At 35.0% G+C, this 23,669-nt stretch overlaps 1 protein-coding gene and 1 long non-coding RNA gene across 2 annotated transcripts in view; one reads left to right on the top strand and one right to left on the bottom strand.

The window, feature by feature from the left end:
- The window catches only part of LOC129743885 (carcinine transporter-like), a 28,939-nt gene extending 7,458 nt beyond the window's left edge, over positions 1 to 21,481 (bottom strand). Inside the window, exons 1-5 of the mRNA XM_055736116.1 lie at positions 20,636 to 21,481; positions 13,718 to 13,942; positions 8,902 to 9,078; positions 7,590 to 8,440; positions 7,312 to 7,531 (exon numbers count right to left, since the gene is read on the bottom strand). Coding sequence (XP_055592091.1) covers positions 7,312 to 7,531; positions 7,590 to 8,440; positions 8,902 to 9,078; positions 13,718 to 13,942; positions 20,636 to 20,692 — 1,530 coding nt within the window. The 5' untranslated portion in view covers positions 20,693 to 21,481. The remainder of the gene's footprint in view (positions 1 to 7,311; positions 7,532 to 7,589; positions 8,441 to 8,901; positions 9,079 to 13,717; positions 13,943 to 20,635) is intronic.
- Positions 5,162 to 6,288, top strand: LOC129743886 (uncharacterized). Its single transcript, XR_008736713.1, has 3 exons — positions 5,162 to 5,363; positions 5,420 to 5,953; positions 6,018 to 6,288. It is a non-coding gene; the product is annotated as an uncharacterized LOC129743886 (long non-coding RNA).
- Positions 21,482 to 23,669: the final 2,188 nt, after the last annotated feature.

The following is a 23,669-nucleotide window of genomic DNA, read 5'->3' as shown; positions in this document are numbered from 1 at the left end:
ACTAAAAATTAAAATTTTTGTAAGCTATCTCTTGCAATACGAGTTCCTCAAAGAAATAGTCATATTGATAACTTTATCTTGATTGTGAAACTCATTTACGAGCTTAATCTGAATTTGAATTTCGAGTACTAATTCTAAATCTTAATTCTGCATGTAAACTCATCATTTGAATTTTGGATTTGTTTCTGAATTTCAATACGATTTCTGAAATTTTACATAAAAAAAAAGCAATTCCTGAACTTAGGTTCTTGAGGTAAGACCACGCCCACCAACGGTTGCTAAACCTCGAATCGAGTACATTCAGCAACATATTTATCAACCCATCATCGCACCAACAGTTGCTAACTTGATTCGAGAAATAGCATTCGAGCAGTAGGTTGTTACAGGATTCGTTTATGTAGCAACCCGGTAGCAACGCAGCCGGTAGTCGCTATCAGAAAATAAACAAACACAATTACCAACCTGGATCGCAACAATGGGTGCGAAAATAAGTAAGTAGATAAAAACGCAAACAATCAAAACATCTAAAATACCGACCGAAATAGCAACTTACGGTGGGCTTGGTCTAAGAGAGAACTTAGATTCCAAATCAGCATTCCCATTATAAACTAAGAATTGAAATTTGTTCCAGACTCTCAATCATGAATCTGTAATTTCAATTATGATGGCGAGCCAGCCAAAGGCTGAAGGTCTCTATAATTAAAATAAAATCTGATGTTTTGGGTTTCAATCTGAATTTATAATGTTTATGATTACTATTGATCCAACATGGGAATTTGAATAAAAATGTAAATAAAATTAAAAAATGATGAATTTAACCCCCGAACCTGTTACTAAAGAATGATACTGGATGTTATTAAAACTCCTGTAATTAGAAAAGAGCATTAAAACCGTGAATCTGCTTGAATGAATCAGATCGATCAAATTGAACTACATACGTTTTTTTCCGGATTATCAAATTCAAAATTCGGCACTACTTAATACGAAGCACTATTTGAGAACAAAGTACACTAGCAAATTTTTAAAATGAACCGCTTACAAATATTCCTTAAGAAGTCCAAATATTCCATTTTCAAGCTTGATGTTAAGGTGTCTTAAGATTCCTTCAAAAATAAATAGCTCGGAACATTTTGACAAAGAAGATTCTCAACTAAACATTTTGAAAAACCAGTATAAATTTAAAAAGAAAAAAAATTATTAGTTAAAAAATTCTTAAATTAGCTGTAAAATAACTGGCAACACAATAGAAAATTTACAAAAACTCTGTTATGAAGGCGTATTATCTAGGATCATTTTTATTGAAGACAGAATGCAGATTTGCGTTGATGTGAAAGTTACAACAACAGCACGACTTCAAACTAAATATCGCTTTTGTAAATTTTCTACAGTGATACCAGTTATTTTGACAGCTGATTGTGAAATTTTGTATTGTTAATTTAAATTTTTTTTTGAAGTTCTATTTTTTTGCCATGATTATTCGTTGAAAATCTTTTTCGTCGAAATGTTAGGAGTTATTATTTATTCTTGAAGGAATATCAATACATAACTAAGCCAAAAAAAAGAAATTTTGAAGTTTTTTAATTACAAAAATATTTTGTGAAAATTTCTAAAATTTGCCCGTGTATTTAGTTCACAAATCTTAAAAAAAAAATGATGTTCGAGATCCTCCAATCGTTTTTGTTCTTGAAAAGTGCGTTGAATTGTGGAAAATCTACTCCATAATGTGGCAAATTTAAAAAAAATGCTGAATTGTTTTTCTTGAAATTGTTTTAAAAAAGAAACCGCAAAAAACGAGTTAGAAAATAAATCTTTTTTTTTGTTTTCAAGTTCTGGTCCTGAAAATTTGGAAGTCGTTTCAAAATAGAGATAAAAATGAATGTTGCAAAGCTTTTGAAACGGTTATGAAACAAGTTGTGACAACCAACGATGATGTAAATAAGTTAATAATGAAAGAATGAGGAAGAGAAACAATTCACTATAAAATGATTAAATTGAAACTTTTTTCACTCATCTCAAAACTTCAAAACAAACCACCTCCAATGCTTTTCTAAGTTTGTTTCAGAGATAACAGTAACTTTTACGACTATTCCTAGCAAATGTTGATAATTTTTAATTTTTTATTTTAATTTATTTTATTTTAATTTTTATTTTTATTTGTTCGAATTTGTACATTTTTGGAAATATCAATCAACAACTTCTAGAAATAATGCTTGGTATTAATTTGAAAAATTTACTCGTATATTTTGTTCGCAAGTCTTTAACAAAAACAGTGTTGTTCATGATCTCCCGACGGATTTGTTCGTGGAAAGTGTGTTGGAAAGAGAATCAACACCCCTATAATATGGTAATTTTTCAGAGCTGTCCCAAAATTTTGATAGATCTTGTCGAGACGAAAAAAAATTTGAAAGAGCTAAGAAAGGGAGGAAATAGTTATAAATTGGAGAAGATGTATTACGTAAGGTAAAAAGTGACAAACATGTTCAACTAGCGTGCCATATTCCAAATTAAGTCAACATGCAGATGATTTTCACTGTCAGCTTTGTACTAATTTTATACCAAAAAAATCTTGTTTGTTTCATAACTTGTTTCTCCCACTGTAGATTTTTAGGGCTCCACAGTGCCTTTTTTGTCTCGTCAATCGTACCCATGTATACCAGAAAACCAAGTTTCATATATTTTTGCCCAGTCTTTGTTGCTTATGATATCAATATTTTCGAAACACCAAAAAATGAATACGATTAAATTATTATATTACATTTTTTTTTTAAGAGTGCAGATGATCAAAGTCATATTCAAATTCTTAACCCAACCGAATGATCATAATGAAGCTGGGCTATAGTTGTATTGAGTCCCATGAAGTGTAGCTAATCAACACAAAGGTCAGAATTGGAAAACAAAAACAAATTTATTTTAAAAAAATCAAAAAATTAAATAGCAGGGCTATAAAAATCAGTAAATTTGATTTGTAATTGATACAAAATATGAAGATGAAAATAGTTTTGAAATATTTTTGGAGGAAATTTTGTCTTGACTTTTTAAAAACTCATTTATAAAATTTAATTGATAACTCAAGGAAATAGAATTTTTGTGGCCTTTGTTTAAATTATTATACTGGGTTTTGACCAAATTTGCTAGAATGTTGCTCGGATTTTTGGTTGACAATTTTGAAATCAAATGCTCTGTTATTTTCCAGGTTTTAGGTGCTGAAAAAAATCTAGCAACCTTAACTTACATCCCTTTGGCTCCAAGGGCTTCATTTAGAAATCAACGCTCCGAAATTAGTCCCACTCAGCTGTTTAAATTCTTGGCACCACGGAAAAAATTAAAATTGTATTGTCTATTGTAATTGATGAACAAAAAAAAAACAACAACAAACATATGATTCGGAATTTGTTTATTTTCCTCCATTCAATCAAACAATTCTAATTTTCTAATTTTAGAGATATAATGATACAAAAAGTTAAATTTTACAATTTCTAGAAGTTTGAAAAGATAATGCCTACAAATATTTTAGAAATTATTAGAGAGAATTTTAAAAAATGTGTTATTCCATTTAGCAAATTTGTAGAATAATGCAAAACCATGTGGCTTTTGCTTTAACAAACATCCAAAGTTCAATTTGGCTTCAAACTTTTTTTTAAAATCATTGAAACTTCCGGGGAAAAGAAAACCAAAAAATTTTATAACTTTTTTTGCAGGAGTCAAAATTTTACACTGTTTGTGGTATAAATTTCATTGACCGCTTTATTTTTGCATCACGGAATGTAAAATTATAGCAAAACAATCTATTTTTATTCACTTTTTGAAAACAGACTAAAATAACATAAAAAATTGAAAATTACATCTTTTTTGGATAACACTCGAGAAAAATTGCATCACTCGTGATTTAGATTCCGTATACTTTTAGACATTTTTGCTGTGTTCATCAAAACCCTTCATCAAAACCCTTTTGAGCATTTACAAGAACAAGAAACACAAATTAAAGATGGAGCTAAACAAAAGCGATTGGTAATAAAGTAGGTAATGGATATGAGGTTTTAGATGTTTTTGCTAGTTCTGTTGAGTATCCTGAGTAGTGAACACCTGCAAATGACTACCAGCTTGTTGATGTGTCAAAGTAATATTGCGTATTCAGAGAAAAATTGGATTTACGCAACGGTAGTTAGACCCGAAATTTGACAACCGTAATTTGATAGGTTGCATTTTCGTCAGTGTAGCCGAGAAACACTAAAGCGGGTCATCATATGATTTGTATATCGTTTTTTTAAGATGCATTAAATAATTATTTGAATGAATGAATCGACTTTTCGGCTAGTTTTGTAAAATATTAGATATCGATAAGAGTCGGTTACTTTAAAACATCTATGACTTATTTGAAACATTTTTTATACTGTATATTATGTGATAATGTTAAATGTTTGTGTAAACTCAATTCATTCAAATTTAAGATTTCAAGTTTAGTTTTTATTCAATTTTTCTATTGCGCCAAAACTAAATTTAACTTCAGAAGTCGGACTTCCAACTTCCGACGAAGAAAAAATATGTTATAACTAGATTGTCGGAAGTATGTGTTGTCAGTTCCCAAACGATGCACAATATTTTTTTTTAATTGAGTCGAATGGCGATTTGCAACAAAGCGGTTTGACACGTTGTTGGTTTTATATAATATGTTTATAATTATTTTCACGTCGCAATTTTGGGATTTTCCTCCACAAGGATGATTCATCGCTCAAGATTTTTCAGTCGTTATTTAAATCGTTATTCAAATAACGATTGGCAAATCGTGAGAAATGAATCATCCTTGCGGATGGTAATCACCAAAAATCAGAAACTTAGAGAAAGCTGGCAAAAGTAATTTGACTACTTTTTGGCATTTTTACCGAAACTAAACTCTGGAATAAGTTTTTGACAAATTGTACCGAACACGAAAATTTACCAAAAAGATTTAAAGTTCGAACGAAAAACACATTTTACTGTATATGCTAATCCTTCAATTTTATGTACACGGAAAAATAGTGTTATTCATAAAATGTATTGAGAATACACATTCATTGAGACTAATCGATTGATGCTCAAAATTTGTATATCCCCAATTCAATTTTGGGTAGATTTGGGTTGCCAATATACAAATGTAAACTAAAACACGATTACGCAGCTCTGTATAAAAAGTTTGCTGTTGTTGGAATTTCATTTGCAGGGATGTCTATGTGAAAAAAGGGAAAATCGTGTGTGCTTTTTGACGGTGGCGAAAAAACTATCAACCTTTTTTAGCTAAACCGGAGTGTTAGATGATGAAAAGTAATGAATATTAACTTTTCGTACGCTGTTTATGTGGATTCTGTTCATTTCTGGTTCGAAAATCGGTAAATCTAAACATTTTTGTCAATTCAAACTGCTTCAATTTGTTTTTCTTTCGTAGAACGGACGAAGCGAACAAAAACTTCCGGAACCGGATGATATTCAAAATTAAACTTCCGGGACGGCCATTGAAATCCGGTGAATATTGAATACCAACGCAAATCATTTTCCGAAGGACCATCAGACTACGAAGAAATTGAACGAAAAAAGAATGGAAGATTGGTTGGAAAACTCTGGGTCGGATTTGCTCCAGCCATGGGCAGAGCAGGTAATGTTTAATATAATGAAAATCATCAAGAGAATTTAATCTAAAGAGAAATTGTAATTCTTTCAATAGCTGTCGGGCCCAGACGGAACCTGCTACTTCTCTTGGTAATCAGGAATTGAGCCACAGTGTGTTAGTCTACCCGGGCTGGCCACTTCAATTGGATTAACAAGCGTCATATTGGCTCAGGATACTTAAAATGCTTTGGCAGAAGAAAAAAACTACTGGTTGGAGCATTCCGATGTGCACAAAAAAACAAACGAGGAAATACGAGAAAATATCGTGTTTTACATGGGCTGCCGCGAAACATCGGATTCTTACTTTTATCTGGTACGTATTTGGAATTAAATTCTGGTGAACAAATCATACAAGTATTTTTTTTTTTACTTTTTAGTGGCTCTACTACATCCCATTAAAAAACGGGTGTGCTTGAGTGATCAGCTAAGAGAACGGCACTGGATAACATTTTCCCTATCAGAAGGTCAGGAAATCGGAGATTGCGGCGAGGTCGGTCAGGAACTTCGTCCCCCAACCTTCCAGTATAGTTCGAACATTAGCTTCTAGGCGCTGAGTAGTAACATTTGGGGAACCTTCCGAATGGAACGTGAGAATTAGCATACGTTCAATTTTCTCATTTATTTTTTTTTTTATCTCATGATATTGAACCCGACAATCCTTACGAATTTGGATGAAATGCATATTGTAAATATTGATGATTGATTTGTAGTTAATAAAGAATACATTTTTGAAAAGAGACTTTTTTCTTTTTAGAAATCTAAATTTTTCTTTTGCAGAGATTTTTTTAATGCATGGGCATCCCCATGTCAAAATATACAGAATTGACTAACTGGCTGAAAGCTTTCGAATGTGTAAAAGCTTTTTGCTCACGCTCTGTGTAAAGCGTCCAAACATAAAACTAAGTGGAGACACTTTTCTCGAATCTGTATGGATTTTTATACAGAACAGAGTAACTTTGTTTACCGTGTATAAAAATACGGAGAAAAACAATTCGAAATTAGCTCTGCATTCTTTCTTCTTCTTCCTTCTGATTGAAGTTATAAATCAAGTTTACCAAAGTTCTTTAGGTAAACAATGTTCTAATTAGAACGTTACCATGTGCAGTAATCATTTTAAATGGTGTGAAATGTTGCTGAAATATCATGATTGATTCTGAAACATGATGTTTGTCTTAGTAAAAAACGCATGAAAGTGTTTTGAAGATTTATTTCAGTTTCAAAGTTCAGTTTCCATGGAGAGTTGAGAAAATCCATAATAAGTCTGAACGAGCAATATTTGGCGAATGAATTTTGGAATTAAAATTATTGGTTTCAAATTCTGAACATGTTTAGTTATACTTCTTAAAGAAATCCCCCCCAATCCTTGAGACAAGGTAGAGTTTTGAGTGTCAAGGTTTGAATTTCAATACAAAAGGTTTCTGAAATTACATTTCGAAGTTTACAATTAAAAATGAGGTTTAATTTATGAACGTCATATAGTGTCATAAAATGAAATGTCTTAAGCCTAGTATGATCTGAATACCGAAAAAATCTCCATGGGGGTGGGGTTAAACCAACAACCCACTCCCTCCTTCCCATTCGCACGGACTTGAAAGACACTCTTTGCCAGTTCTTGCATTCATTCCCTCTGTGTAAATGTCAAAACCTCTAGTGTTGATGAGTCAGACTTACCAAATACGTGATGAACGGGATGACGATCAACCCCAAGCCTCCAATATAACTGGAAGTCCCGATACCGACACCTCGGACCTGGGTCGGATAAAGTTCCCCGGCGAATGGGTAAATGATGAGGAATGAGGCCGATAACATTGACTTGGATACAAGATACAGTACTAGGGTTTCGGATACTGCATTTTCTGGTAACAATACTGTTGCAACACAACTGATGCCTCTAAAATGGTGGTAATTGCGTTAAAAAAACAATTTGTAACACTTTTGTACAATCTTACCCCATGATCATCAGCATGCACATCGGCCAACGTCTTCCGTACCTGTCCATGATGATCCAACAGACGATGTAGCTCGGGATTTCCACCAGGGATGACAGGAAGAAGCTCAAGTACTGGTTTTCACCCATGGAAGGTCCATAGTAGCTGAGCCCCAGATAGACCGTTTCGTTGACGAACCAGTTTAGGGTAATGAGGAAAGTTTTTAATCTCATGTTGGGTGTTCGACAAAGATCGAACGCCCCAATGGAAACTTCTTCTCGCTTCACTGTGCGATTTTTCTCCGCCAAAACTCGCTCTTGAAGTTTGTTGCGGAAAGACGATGGAAGCTGTTTTCCGTTAACTATGGCCATTTTTTCTAGAATTTGTAAAGCTTCTTCTAGTCTTCCTTTCATCAACAGCCATCGTGGTGATTCTGGCATCACAAATAAGTACAGGAAATAAAATAAGAATGGTACCGATGTATATAGTGTGAGATGGATCCAGTCGCGGACTAAATATGTTACCCCTGCTAGCATCATAAGGCCGAATGTGTAAAAAGTGCAGGTCATTACTGTTACGAAGGATCTGTAGTTTGGCCCTACCAGCTCCAGGGCAATGATGAATGGAATTTGGTAGACAGCAGGAATGGTAAGTCCAACAATCACCCGGCTGAAGGCCCACATCCCGAAATCAGTACTGGCGGCTGTTATGAAGCTTCCCAGCAAAAGTGTCGCCAGGCAGGAAAAGTAGGAAGTCCTTCTTCCCACTCTATCGTTGAGCATTCCAAACAAATACACTCCCACGGGTCCTCCGGTATTAAGTGCCACCAAACCCAAGGTTGGGTAGATATCGTACTCACAAACGAGGTTAAACTTGAAAGGAAACAAGACTCAAGGTTAATTTATCCATGGCAAACATTGCTCGTTGACCAACAGATTTTAACACACAGCTTGAAACGCGATATGGTAAAAATTCCGCTTCAGTTATTTGCCAGTTGACCAATTTACGTAAGTTTCTTTGCGTATATTAACGATCCGTAGAGGTGCCTTACATATGCCTACACACCATGTGTGACATGATACTAATACCACTTATCGACCCCTTTTCCAACTTTGTCATTCTATCACACGGAACTAGATTGTTGGTTTCCAAATTTTCCGTCAACCTTCCGGAACATTTAGAACCAGTTGTTGGTTTCCCTAAACGCATAATTGTATCATTTTAAAAACTAACTCATATTTTTTTTTGCCAGCTGTGTCAAACAAAATCAATTAAATTTAACTCTTGAGTAATATGAGACAATTTTAAACGTCAAGTGATCCCCTTTACTTACATCTATAACGATTGAGGACGTCACCTCCGATGTGTTGTACGTCCAGCCATCCCGGCAACTCTCCAGCGGCCAGGAACTGTTAGGCACGACGTCACTCAAGTCGGGACTGTCGGCTAGAATTTCCTTCCAGTCCACTGCGTACCGGGTGCATTTGCTGAACTGTTCCGTTCCGTCATGCTGGACATTTAAAGGCGAACGAAGGAAAAACAAACAAATGGACAACGTGAAGGAATAAATTAATCAACAATCACTTATTGGGGAGAAATTTCAAAAAAAAACCTTGGACTATCGAGTTTAGATCAATTTTTATCATATTTGATTAAAAATGAGGCTATAATAACGGTTATACTTTTCACAGAAGAAAGAGAATAGATTAAAAATATACTATTTAAAATTAAAAGAAACTACCATGGTAGACTTGAATCTGTGATTGATGATGATGACATTTCAACTTCTTAAATGTAGGACTAAGAATTTTACTGTTGAAGAGAATTCCGGTTATTACTGTTGACGATTTGACTAATTTGAATAAAATTTCTCAATACCAGTGTTTTCCGACTTAAAGCAGCCCTTGCATAATTTAAATATGTAAATGTAAATCGTCCGTGTATAGATGCAACAGAATGGTTAAGTAATTGAACTATAAATTCTCTGTGCTTTAAATATCATTTAGGTAAGTATGTATTTGATATGAAAGTTTAATCATATTATTGTGTTATGTTGTCATGTGTATAGTTAAAGTTCTTACGTAAGCACAAATCATATAAAAATGAGTGATATTATTGATGTCTTTGACTATTTTCTCTCTGTGTACAGCCATTAGAATCTTTCCCCAAGAAAACTGCTCCTGTTACTAATGTGTCAATTTGACACTCCAAAAGTAAAATCTAACTAAGTCGTTTGAATTATAATTAACTTCATATAAAACTTATATCAATAGAAACCTTGTAATGTCAGTAAAATATGTTTAGAACATTATATATAGCTAAAGCTACTAGTTTTCTCGTTATTCAGCATGAAAAAAACCGAAAAAACATGCCTCAGGATTAGGAAAACTGCAGTACTTCATATATTACACGTCCAAAAAAATATTTGTCTTATGCATATGAAAGCTGAAGTTAATGCCCACATCATGAAGCCAAGAAATATTTTTTTAAATTTTTTTGTGGTGGCGTAGCGAGTAGGTATTTTGTTAAAACTCTACCATCGCTCAAACAGTATTTTCAGTAAGGTAGGTTTTTCAGACCACTTTTTTGAACTTTTTGTGACCATTTCATTGAAAAAAATTTAATAAAAAAAATTCCTTGGATTCATGATGTAGGCATTAACTTCAGCATGAGTCTCGAAGTTTTGGCAAGAATACTTCCTCTTAAAGATCGATTCAATTTACTATCACTCCGGTTCCTCATCAGGTGTGAGGTCATGAACCCATTGATGATTGTAAATTTCGAAAGGTTACTTGAGCAAAATCTTCAAACTAGATTTATGTCTGTTACCGTGTCCTCATATCAATGCAGGTCAATCCTTCTTCGTATTCTCCAACTCGTGTTTGTAACCCAGAATACGATCATTCTTTTGTCCAGTTTAATTTGTCTATGCAGCAGGAAATTTGTGGAATCCCGGACACGCACCTTTCACTTTTTATTCTACAAATTTTCGAAGCTAAATTTATACACGTCGATGCTGAAAAAATGTTCTTTGGAGTGTTCAACGAAATATTTAGCACCTTTTACAGTCTCGAGTCACCATGCTCTGTGTATAGATCAGAATTAGCTGCTATTCAATGGGCCTTGGATAGTATTGCCACATGACCTGTTGAACACTACTTTATTACAACTGATAGTCTCAGCTCTGTTTAAGCGATCCGCTTTATAAGACCAGGAAATTATACGCCGTATTTCCTCAAAAAGATACGAGATATATTGACCACTTTATGAAGACGTTGCTTTTCCATCACCTTTGTCTGGGTCCCTTCACGTTGCTCGATATTAGGCAATGAGAGGGCAGATTCCCTTGCAAAGGTGGGTGCGATGGAAGGCAACATTTATCAGCGTGAAATCGTCTTCAACGAATTCTATTTCTTGGCTCGGAGGAACTCTCTTGTCAACTGGCAGCGCAGATGGGACGAGGATGAGTTGGGTCGGTGGCTCCACTCAATTATCCCAAGGGTAAGCCTTAAGCCCTGGTTTAATAGATTGGACCTAGTCGAGATTTTATTCGTATACTAGCTGATCCCATACGAACTCCGTTTCGCTTTCAACTTGTAATATGTCATGAACAGTTTGTATCAAAGTCAATTGCCAAGCATTTTCCAGATGCACTTTCGAATTCATTATTGAGTAATAATTGCAAAAACTGCACTTTTTCTGTCGTCTGCAACTACATTTGAAATCAGGAATCAATTGACCGTGCCAAAAAAAAAACACCGTGTATAATTTTCGACTCGATCGTTGCATAACAACGTAATTATTGCCAAAAGGTTAAACCCATTTAGGTGGCCTCTAATGCAATCTTTGATATCTGAAATCCATTGCCCTTTCCTCAAAATTCCCGTGTGCAAATTTTCAAAGCAATCCGTTTCATAATAACGTCAATATTGCTAAAAACGGTAACAAATTATTTAATAAGGCTGACCCCTTTCGTCGACCCCTTGCAAAACATTTGACATCTGAAATCGATTTCCCGTCCCTGAAAACTATCGTGTGCAAATTTTCATCCAAATCCTATGTATGATAACGACGATATTACAAAAATATTGAAAGGTTAATATGGACGATCCTCTTTGTTGGCCCTTTACACAAAATTTATAACCTGAGATCGATTGCCCGTCCCTCAAAACTCTCGTGTACCAATTTTCATCAGAATCCGATGTATAATAACATCGATATCACATTAATAGTGGATTGTTAATATGTACGACCCCTTTGGCCGACCCCTGATTTTAGCGAACAGTTAATATGGACGACCCCTTTGACTGACCCCTTACACAAAACTTGACACCTGAAATCGATTGCTCGTCTTTCAAAACATTCATGTGCAAATTTTCAGCACAATGCGACAAAAAGTAACGTCAATATCGCGAAAACAATATTTGTCTTGTATGGATGACCCCCTTCAGAAGATGTCATCCGAAAATCTGAAAACATTTTTTTTCCTTCCTGGTCCTAATGAGCATCCATGCCATGAAAAAAGTGATAAAGTGATGTAGACCTAAGCAAACAATTGTAAGCCTCAAGATATGAGCCGTTTCAAATAAAGAAATTATAAAAAAAATAGGCGAATTTAGCCCGCACGGTTTGAGGCTCGGCATAGACAATAGTTATAATAAAACTGTTTTCGCGAAAGTTGAAGAAGATTTTAACATAAGAATTACTCCAATGTATAGAAAACAGATGCCTGCTCATAAGACTGCTCCAACTTTATATGGGAAATTTCAAGCTTGTGAAATGTTATGCGCTGCAGGCGTAAGATGATCATAGGCCTGTACAAGGTCTCATGCCAAATTTGGGCCAGATCGGATCACGGGAACGCTCAACGAGTCTAATGTTTGTATGGGATTTTGAGACATTTTGTTCGGGAGGAACATGAAAATCCAGTTTTCATGAATAATTGTTATCCCCTCGGCCGATTTCTTGCCTAAACTATGAAAAATATTTCATCCGAAGACTACATTTCAATTCGACTTATTATAAAAAAAAAGTTATTCAGCTTCAAAAATGGGGTAACTTTTTTTCAGGGTAATATTCATCACTGTTAATGCTGCGTCAAAATGTTAAGCAGTGTCTCTCATTAATGGTGATGAATATCACCCTTAAAAAAGATAGCTATTTTTTGAAGCTTTATAACTGTTTTATCTTAACTCGAATCGAAATGTAGTCTTGGGGTGAAATATTTTTCATAGTTAAGGCTTTAAGAGAAACTGGATTTTCATGTTCCTCCCGAACAAAATGTCTCAAAATCCCATACAAACTTTAGGCTCGTTGAGCGACCCCTTTCCGTGATACGATCTGGCCCAAATTTGGCATGAAACCTTGTACTAGGCCTAGGATCAACTTAAGCCTGCAGCGCATAACTTTGATGTTATCAGCATTCTGTTTAATAGGCACATATAGCCTGCTTATCCCCTTCTTCCTCCAAATCTCTGAATATAATTTGCAGTAGGTATACATATAAAATCAAAAAAAGTTTTTGTAAAAAATAAACAATCTTGTTGGGTTCAATTTGATTTTTTTTATTCAGTTTTATTTTTTGTTCCCAGTACTTATTCAATAGAATTGATGAAGTTTTCTTTCTTCTCTTAAATAGTATCTAGGTAGCACTGAAGGAATATTTTAAAGTGTGTACACCTACAGTTTTTACGTGAACAGCTTATTTAAAATATCAGTAGATTAATTTATTACTTCATTATCATCTTTAGATCGAACTCGCTACTTAACTCCCTCCAATGACTAGTGTACACGGGGTTCGCACTCTAGTTAAATTTAATGAGATACAAATACTCTCGATATGTATAATCAAAAGCCTCAACAAATATTTTTCGATCTGTGATACTTTATCATGGGGTACGCACCTCGCCGTGCCCTACCGTGTTCGAGTCAGTTAATCTTAATGACGGGTGTGAATAATTAAATGCAACTTATTCACACGTTAGACAGAACAAAGCCATTCATTCATAAATTTAAGCACAAAAACGCTCTCTAGCGATAGCTGTCTCTATCAACGGTTTCCATAAATTGATAGCGTTTATCTTAATCTTAAAAAAGTATGTTCACACTGCCAGTTGCGTTTCTAAGTCAAGTAGATGTATATCAATTACCTCAATTAGCGGTATTCCGTGCAGCTTCATCTCTTCCAGGCTGAAGTTTTGTAGCGCCGGAATCTGACACCAATAATCACCGGGAGTGTCGGTCATGAACAGCTGATTGAAGGCACCGAATCCGCACGGAATGCATGCCGGCAGACAGACAAACCATAGCAGCAGCTTCTGGTACCGACCGAATTCTCCTATCGTCGGTAGCAACTCATCCAGGTCGAAGGGTTCCTTCAGGTTGGCAACGTCCGTTCCGGGTTGCGTCATACGTAAGCCGTTAGTTCGATTTTTTTCCGTTGAACGAGAAAGTACGGGGTGAAATAGAAAAAACAACTTCGTTAATCGGTTCTCGAGGTTCAATGGATTATTGTAAACAGGTAACAGGTTCGCAACGGATTAGCTATTACAATAATAAGAATTAAATGCGCAAAACAGATAAAATGGCATTGCAAATAAATGAGACATAAGAACTCGCATATCCTTTTCATCTTTACAGAAATATTGAGTGATAACCAGCTAGGTTCTCAAGTGACGAAAATATTATAATTTTTGTGCACCACCAAATAAGCTTTTATGACCTTTAAATTATATTGATCTGAAATGTACGCACTGCAACATGATTTACACATTGTTTCTCAATTTTCACCATCATAAATTTATTTATTTTTCACTTTAATCCATTTTAAAACGCGTTTTTACTTAAATTTGTTGACCTGGGGCGTACAGAGCTCTTTTAACCAGGGCAAGATGAGCGTTTTCTGCCGTATAATCTAGCAGCAAATTCAACTCGCTGAAGTCAACTGAACAATAGAGTTACAGCAAGACTTGTTTCATCTGTCGATTTGGCCTATTGGTAAGGTGTCGGAGAGTTAATCAGTAGGCTCGGGTTCGATTCCTGTTCGAGGGGATTTTTTTTCACATACCATTTATGATTGATGTTTTTGATTGTTACATTATACGGCTATTTAGTAGCATCATCCGTCAAACAAAACACCAGAAACATAATGTATGAACATGTGTTAATTCTTTGAATTCTACAAACAGACGTAGATTATTTTGTTATTGCTTTGTTTGATGAAAACTTTGTTTTTTTGCCTCGCCGTTTAGTGCTAAATGCATCGATCATGAATAATAATCGAACTCGAGTCTACTGATTACCTCTCCGACACCTTACCAACAAGTCAAGCTGTAGCTCTATTATTCAGTTGACTTCATCGAGTCGTATTCGCTGCTAGATTACCCGACTATTTAAGTGTCTGAACACGAAACAATGATGTAATTCACATATTATATCTGTTCTCTATGGTTAAATAAGCGTTTTTCTTAAGGTGGCCATTATGCCCTTATCTCCCCTATAAACAGGTAATTTATATTACAATACCACCATAATAGATATGTGTCAGTAAGTGATAATGAATCATACCACTTTTTTATATATTTGTGATGTCATAACGCAGAAAGCACCAATTGCAGATTTTTTTGTTAGGTTCGAATTAAATTTCAGCATGTTTTCTGTTAAAAATGTTTTTGAAAAAAAAGCTTAAGGGTGCTGCATACATTTAGGGATAAAAAATACTACATAAAATTCTACTAAAAATTAATGTTTGGATGGATGAAATTTGAAATTAACAAACGCGTGATGCAAAACAATCATATTCCAGCATATGGAAACGAGATTTAAAAGGTGAATTGTTGATTTGCATTTTGATGCATTTTAGCCCAGACTGGTAACTGAATTATAAAAAAAACTTATTTATAAAAATTTGGTGATTGTCCGAAAAATAATTTTACACCAACAGTGTTGGTATAGAATATTAAAGGCAATATTAAGTTTGTGGGTGATATCACTTTACCAATCCGTCATACTGGGTATATTTTTTACAGCATCAAAAAATTATAAAATTTGTACATTTATTGCTCGATTTTTTAAATTTTTTATAAAAATCAAAAACTTTTAAAAACTATTTCACAATGTGAGAAACTATGTCATCATCATTTTGTTATCATTAAATGAAAACTTTTTTACATTATATTAAAATAATGAATTAGTGTCGTGGTATTCAAAGGTTGCATCGTTGCATGCTGTTGCCTCGTTTGATGGTATACAATTATACATAATGAGTTCAATGCCCAAAACCATAACCGTTCAAAAATTGTGGATCCATGCTTTTCGATCATTTTCGATACATTTTGAAATGTTTTTTTTTTTTTCTAGAAAAACATGTTACGGTAGCTAATATTTCGTTAAATTTTAATATACACCTACATTTGTTAAAAACCAATATGTGGTTCATAAATTATACATTATACATTCAAAAGCTTAATTAAATACTACGTAGCTAAGCACCTTATTAAAATTACTCAACTGAACTTTATTGAAGGTGATATTTTCAGCTTGATAAAAATTTCAACTCTAAAAAAAATGTTACTTTATTTTAAATTCCAATGGGGCTTTAAAGGTTTTAAGCAATTCAATTTACAATCAGAACCGATTTTTCAGTTTAAGGTTTTAGATTAGACGTTTAATGTTTATTTCTGACTTATGTATATTTTTAATTTTACACACACATTACAATCTAAAGAATAGTTTTCAATCCTTTCATTTTTCATGCAGTAAATATTTCAAAGAGTTTTCCAGAAACAAATGCCATTCTTTCTATCCGTGCAATTGTTCTTTGTAGAAAAGTATTTATCTAAGTCTTCCATGAAACTTTGTTATAAAAAAAACGTCTTGTTACACTAACTTATATAAAACTCTTTATAGTGTTATTTTGCATCCCTACAGGATGTTATGAAAAAGAAGGTAAACCTCGTGGTAGAAAACAAATTCTTTCATGATAAAATTGTTTCAGAGACTCGGTTTTAAAATTGCATTTAATGAAATAATACATTCCGAGAAACAAAGTTCTAGCCAATAAGAGAATAAAAATCAAATAACAATAACAACAACAACAATAACAAAAATGAGAATTTTGCTGAGCTTGAATTTTATAATGGCGTTATTTGTCTTCAAAAAGCCACTTGAATCATTAGTCAAGTCGATTTCAATCAATATGATAAATTTTTCACGGATAATTCTCTGTATTAGAATTTTAAAGGGTGTGTCACATCAAATTGCATCACGGAAAAAAACGCTGTAGAAATTTAATTTCTAGGAATTATATCTTCAGCTTTCGCTTAGGTATAATCAGATAAGAGTGTTTAGACCAAGTTGGCCATGCTTCTCTGTCAATTTTTCGTAAATTTGAAAAAATGTCGTCGAACAAAAAAGAGCATCGTGAATCAATCCTGCGCACTCATTTCGAGAATCCGGAGTTGTCATATCGGGACATCGATAGGATGCTGGGAATCGTCAGATCCACGGTCAGCAGAGTACTAAAACGATACTTCGTTTTACCTCTGGTTAGAACCTAACCATCGACCGGAAGGTGAAGAACGGCAAAAATGGATTCTCCGTCAGTAAAAAGATCACAAGCGCGAAGTTAAGCAGTGTAGACGTTCATTCGTCCAGCGGACCAAGCAGCGGGAGGGCCGGCGTACATACAAGGTTCAGAAGGCTCCTAACCGCGACGAAAGGCAAAACATGGTGGGGAAGACGCGAGCCCGGAAGCTGTACACCGAAATGCTGACAAAGCCGCATTGCCTGGTAATGGACGACTAAACCTACGTCAAAGCGGACTTTCGTCAGCTGCCGGGCCTGTTGTTCTTCATCGCAAAGGACAAATTCAGCGTTCCGGAGGAAATTCGCAAGCAATAGCTATCCAAGTTTGCCAAAAAGTACATGGTGTGGCAAGCCATCTGCTCTTGCGGAAAGCTGACGGGCAGGTTTACCTTAAGGAGTTCCTACAGAAGCGCTTACTACCACTATTGGAGCAGTGCGAAGGCTCGACCATCTTCTGGCCGGATCTCACTTCGTGCCACTATTCAAAGGACGTGTTGGAGTAGTCCAAAGCCAACGGGATCACCTTAGTAAAAAGGAAATGAACCCGCCCAACACGCCGGAGAAATATTGGGCGATTATGAAGCAGGCCCTCCGGAGGAACCCAAAAGTTGTCAAATCGGAGGCGGACTTCAAGAGAAAATGGATTTCTGTTCAAAAAAAAACTACAACCTGACGTTGTACAGAACCTTATGGACGGGGTAAAGAGGAAGGTGCGAGCATACGGGCTTGGGCTCGAAGTATGAATAAAAAGAAAATGCCAAAAGTTGTTTTATAGTTTACTTTCCAATTTCTACATCGTGTTTTCCGTGATGCAATTTGATGTGACACACCCTTTAGTTCCACTCAAGATCAGATTTTGGTTAGTTCCAATCAAGATCATTTACCCTACAATCTGATCCAGAACAATCTGACACTTTAATCGGTGTGAAATGTTATTCTTGTAGGAGCTTTTAATTCGACTAAATTACAATGCCTTCTTTTCACTTCAACAGTATCTAATCGACCCGAATAACCCGGGTGGTTAAAAGGTCTCAAATAAAAAATAATAAAAATAATAACAGTATCTAAGCGTTATTCAACGTATTTTTGACGTTTCCTAGGAACGTATTTACGATTGCTAAAAAAATTCTGTTAATGCCTTCAAGCTGTTAAACAAACCAAAATATAAACGAATGTAAAAATTCAGAGGGGTGAATGATAGTTTCGATAACATGCGCTTCAAAGTTGTCAAGGTGTTCGATTTTTCATATATTTTTCGAACTCAAGCAGTTTTAATTGATTCATAAAAGTGTTCAAAAAAAATTACTTAAAATCTGTGTTTTGCACCAGATGTACATTGAAACATGAAGAATCGTTAGGTGTATATTTAACTCCAAATCAATGATTTTGGCACTTCACCCCTCTGATCCTGAGGGCCTCAATTAAAGAGGTTCAAAAGCACAGTCACGTTAAAAATTTAAGCTCAAAGCCTTGTTTACACATCTCGTGCAAATAAACATTAAAAGTAATTTGTCAATAACTCAAAAGCGCGTCACAACTAATGACACAAAATGCTACACAACATGGTGGAATCGATAAGGATGGATTAAAAGATAAAAATCCAACTGGGCTTGTTGTTTAAAACCTCCTTAAACTGTTTTTGTTCCGATTCCCCCGGTTTTCATCATGTTCATCATGGCGGGGTAATCGGAATGAAAAATGTTCTAGTAGGTTCTAAACAACAAGACCCGTTGGATTTTCACCTTTTAACTATAGAGTTATTGACAAATTAAGATTTTTCTAAAACTTTGAAGAATTGAAGGTTTTGCTTGAGATAAAGACTTTTATGCACATTCATCGATTGTTAAAAAAAAATAGATTTTCTGAAATAGTGTCTTCTATTTTAAGTATTCTCTAATTTACAGATACAAATTTTGTAAAAAAATTTTGCTCTTTTGAAACTCAAATTCACCCGTCTCTTTTCAATAGAAAATATTTATGAGTTATAAACTATCCTGAATTTTAATACATTCAATTTAAAAAAAAATTAAAAGTCTCTCAAAAATTCTTATGGTTTTATAATTATCATAAATAATTTATAAAAAGTTATACATCTCCAGACTGAATACATCACACCTACCCGTTTGATTTGGGCCACTAGAGTTAGCAGTGGTTAGCGCTTTACAAAAATACTGATTTTGTATACATACTAGACTGCCCCAAATGACCCGACTTTTGAAAAAGTTATGCGCTGCAGGCTAAAATTGATTCTAGGCCCAGTACAAGATCTCATGCCAAATTTGGGCCAGATCGGATCACGGGAAGGGGTCGCTCAACGAGCCTAAAGTTTGTATGGGATTCTGAGACATTTTGTTCGGGAGAAACATGAAAAACCAGATTTCATCAATAACTTTGGTTCCTGTCGGCCGATTTCTTTCAAAAATGGGTTTTCTTAAAGCCTAAATTATGGAAAATATTTCATCCGAAGACTGCATTTCGATAAGAGTTAAGATAAAAAAGTTATTAGGCTTCAGTTAGCCCATTTTTGAAGCCTAATAACTTTCTTATCTTAACTCTAATCGAAATGCAATCTTCGGATGAAATATTTTTCATAATTTAGGCTTTAAGAAAACCTGTTTTTGAAAGAAATCGGCCGACGGGAACGAAAGTTATTGATATAAAACTGGTTTTTTATGTTTCTCCCGAAAAAAATGTCTCAAAATCCCATACAAACTTCAGGCTCGTTGAGCGACCCCTTCCCGTGATCTGATCTGGCCCAAATTTGGCATGCGATCTTGTACTAAGACTAGGATCAATGTTAGCCTACAGCGCATAACATTTCACAAGTTTTGAATTTCCCATACTAATTTGGGGCTGTCTAATACATACACAGCAAACAAATTCTAAAAGTATACGGAGTCTAAAACACGAGTAGTCTAATTTTTTACAAGTGTAAATCGTAGACGATGTAATTTTCAACTCCTTTTGATGTAATTTTAGTCTTTTTTCAAAAAGTGAATAGAAATATATTGTTTTGCTATAATTTTACATTCCGTGATGTAAAAATCAAGCGGTCAATGAATTTTATATCACAAACAGTGTAAAATTGTATGTTTGATTTAAAATTAAATGAAAATGTGCAACTTGTGTGGCGCGCGTCGGATACAAAGTAAACAAGTAAGAAAATTATTCGAAAACGAGTCGTAGGCGTAGCTCTAGCATTTTCATAATCCTGGTAGGTACCATAAGCTGGTAGGTTCAAAATAATGTCATATTGAAAAAAGAATGCAGTTGGAATTAATCAATTTTCTCTCCATTGCAGCAAGATCAGATTTTTGAAAAAAATACATCGTGATAGAATTTTACATCAAAATCGATGTTCCGTTTTCGTGCATCGTTTTCGGTCTAAAATTACACGAATTTTTCTTGCTGTGTACCTTTTAATTTTTCCAATAGTGGAAAATGTCAACCCATTAGTTATTTTTTTACGCAAACCCCCTTACCTCATCTGGCTTAGATTTCTCCGCTGGATCATCTTGGGTGTCATTGTTGTTTTCCATTTACGCCACGCAGCTTCTCCCACAATGCGATGTTGAAATCACCCAACCTGAACTTTATTATTCAATTAGAATAAAAGTACCTGTGGCTGGAATGCGACATCAATGCACTACATGTACCCTTTCGCAACGGCACCTTCAATATCGATCTGTCAGATCGTCGTCAGCTTTCCTTTCAATAACGTATAATTCCTTCCACTTTTCAATCAGCTTCTTAAACGTGAAACATAAGCCATCACTACAAATTATGAAAAAGGTGCCCTAACATCACACAAAAAACAATCGAGGCGTTGGAAAAGTCGGAAGATCATTGGAACTCCGTTGCGTAACAGAAAAACTGCATTAATTGGAGGCCATGTTTATTCTGGTCCAAAAGCATGGTCTACGCGAGACTTGAGCGTAACACAAAATCACACCGAACTAAACCGCGCCCGAACCTCAACTGGTGTGGGATTCAGCGAATTTTCCGGTAGCGAAATTTTTGAGCTAAACGACTTCCTCGAGGTACCGACTACCCGTGAACGATGACCACGCCGCCGAAGGGATTGGAAAAGCGGGACACCGAATAGCTAATCCAATTACGACTATCATAACAAAAATAATAAACAACGCGAGAATTAGGCGACACAAGCGCGTAGGAAAAACACCAAACAACACGTTGAAAGTCGATTGATAAACTCAGGTAGGTTTGTTGCCTGCTGCCTAACTAGTATCCAAAACATGCAAATAGATTGTAAATTTCAGGAAACGGGATCCAACGTGGATCGCAACTGCGTTCTGGTCAAACGCTAACCTGTAACTGAAGTTATCTTAGAGACACCCGCGGGAAATAAATTGCAATACGGGTTTTTTTGCAAGGTATCAGATCGATTGCAGGGCAACAGATTCGCTCGTCACGGTTAGGTCTCGACGTTGGAAATCAGACACCTACCTACATACGCTTTCAGAGAACCCTATTGTACTCGATCTAGGGAAATAAACGCTTACGAAAAGGAATCATACAAACAATCGTTGTTTTTGAAGAAATAAATAATCCGGGTGAAAAGTTGAATTGATTTAAATTAGTTTCCGACAATTTATGCAAAGTGCGATCAAATTGAGAGGTTTTAGTGGAGTGGTTTCAATTCGGCGTAAATCTAGATAAACAATACATTAAAATGATAACACCAGTAGTGTAAGCTCATCATTTTCGCAACTCGGTGGTGTTCAGATACAAGTTAATCTTCATAAAATTCATTTCTTGACACACATTTGATATTGAAGATATTTAAAGTTCTGATGATGATAGAAATTCGATTTAAATAAAATATACGTAAATAAAGGGGAAAAATGGGTGATGGAAACGAAACATTTTTCTTTCTCTCCTAGCGTAGCATAAAGGGTGTCCACGATGAAATTGCCACACACAAAATTGATTCGCAAAATTTGAGTTTTTATCCGATTGCCATCAAATTTTCAGGGATTAAAAAATAACTATTAAACTTCATTTTACCATTTTACTCGTATTTTATTTACAGTTCATACGCAAATGGCGCACCTTGGCCTTAACCCCGGCCATAAGATTCTACACAATCTGTGAATCAATCGTTTTTTGCAAGTATACACCATACTTTCTTCAGTTCCTCGACTGTCTTCACTACCTTAAGTCGTTTAACCCTCATCCGCATTAGGGTGTCATTTTGACACCATTGCAAGTTTGAAGGCTTGTAACTTCTTTCAGAAGCTTCAAAATACAAAAATTTCTTCGGGGACCCTAAATGAATTCAAAAGTTCTTCAATATTGCATCTTTACTTTTTTTATGGACGAACCCTGGAAGCCTGGACAAAAAAACTCCCTTTTCCGACTTTTGGTGTCATTTTGACACCACAAAAGTAAAATCTATTTAAGTCGTTTGAATTATTATGAACTTCATATAAAACTTATATCAATAGAAACCTTGTAATGTCAGTAAAATATGTTTAGAACATTATATACAGCTAAAGTTACAAGTTTTCTCGTTATTCAGCATGAAAGAAAAAAAAATCCGAAAAAACATGCCTCATGAAAACTGCTGTAGTTCATATGTCACACGTCCAAAAAAATATTTGCCATATGCATATGAAAGCTGAAGTTAATGCCTACATCATGAAGACAAGAAATATTTTTTTAAATTTTTTTTAATGAAATGGTCACAAAAAGTTTAAAAAAGTGGTCTAAAAACCCTACTTTTCATTCGATTGCTAGTAAATACTGTTTGAGCGATGGTAGAGTTTTAAAAAAAATATGACTACAAAATGTATTAAAATTCCAACATTTTGCTGTCTTTAGATTTTTGATGCAACAAAAATTGAATTAACTGGAATTTTTCAAAGTTCACTACTTTGCGCGATTTTTTTACAAATTGAAATTTCATCTGTTTTTGTGGTCCACTGTCAGGTTGTACCCAGATTATCAGTGCTTTTACTTTGTTTGGACCAATCAAGAGTATATTCAATGGAAAGCACATTTAATCTACATTCTAGTGAGGTGCTACAATTCACGCTGTGAGATTTCACAAAAATATGAAAATTATAAACGTAAAATCATTCCTGAATTTCTAGAACTACAAGCACCGCGTCCAGCAAATCGTGTTTGTTTGCTCTCCGAGTAGGTACGGTGGGTGGTGATTCGGGCAGAGAGCGAAGCTGACAAACGAAATAATGATGCGTGTCGTGACTAGCAAACGAGAACTACTGTCAATAGAAAATTTCCAACCGCGAAACGTACGACACGCATCATTATTTCGTCTGTTGGCTTCGCTCTCTGCCCGAATCACCACCCACCGTACCTACTCGGAGAGCAAACAAACACGATTTGCTGGACGTGGTGCTTGTAGTTCTAGAAATTCAGGAATGATTTTACGTTTATAATTTTCATATTTTTGTGAAATCTCACAGCGTGAATTGTAGCACCTCAATAGAATGTAGATTAAATGTGCTTTCCAATGAATATACTCTTGAT

The sequence above is a fragment of the Uranotaenia lowii genome, chromosome 2 (genome assembly GCF_029784155.1).
Source record: "Uranotaenia lowii strain MFRU-FL chromosome 2, ASM2978415v1, whole genome shotgun sequence".
NCBI classification, from domain to species: domain Eukaryota; kingdom Metazoa; phylum Arthropoda; class Insecta; order Diptera; family Culicidae; genus Uranotaenia; species Uranotaenia lowii.
This window is presented reverse-complemented; position numbering and strand designations above follow the sequence as displayed.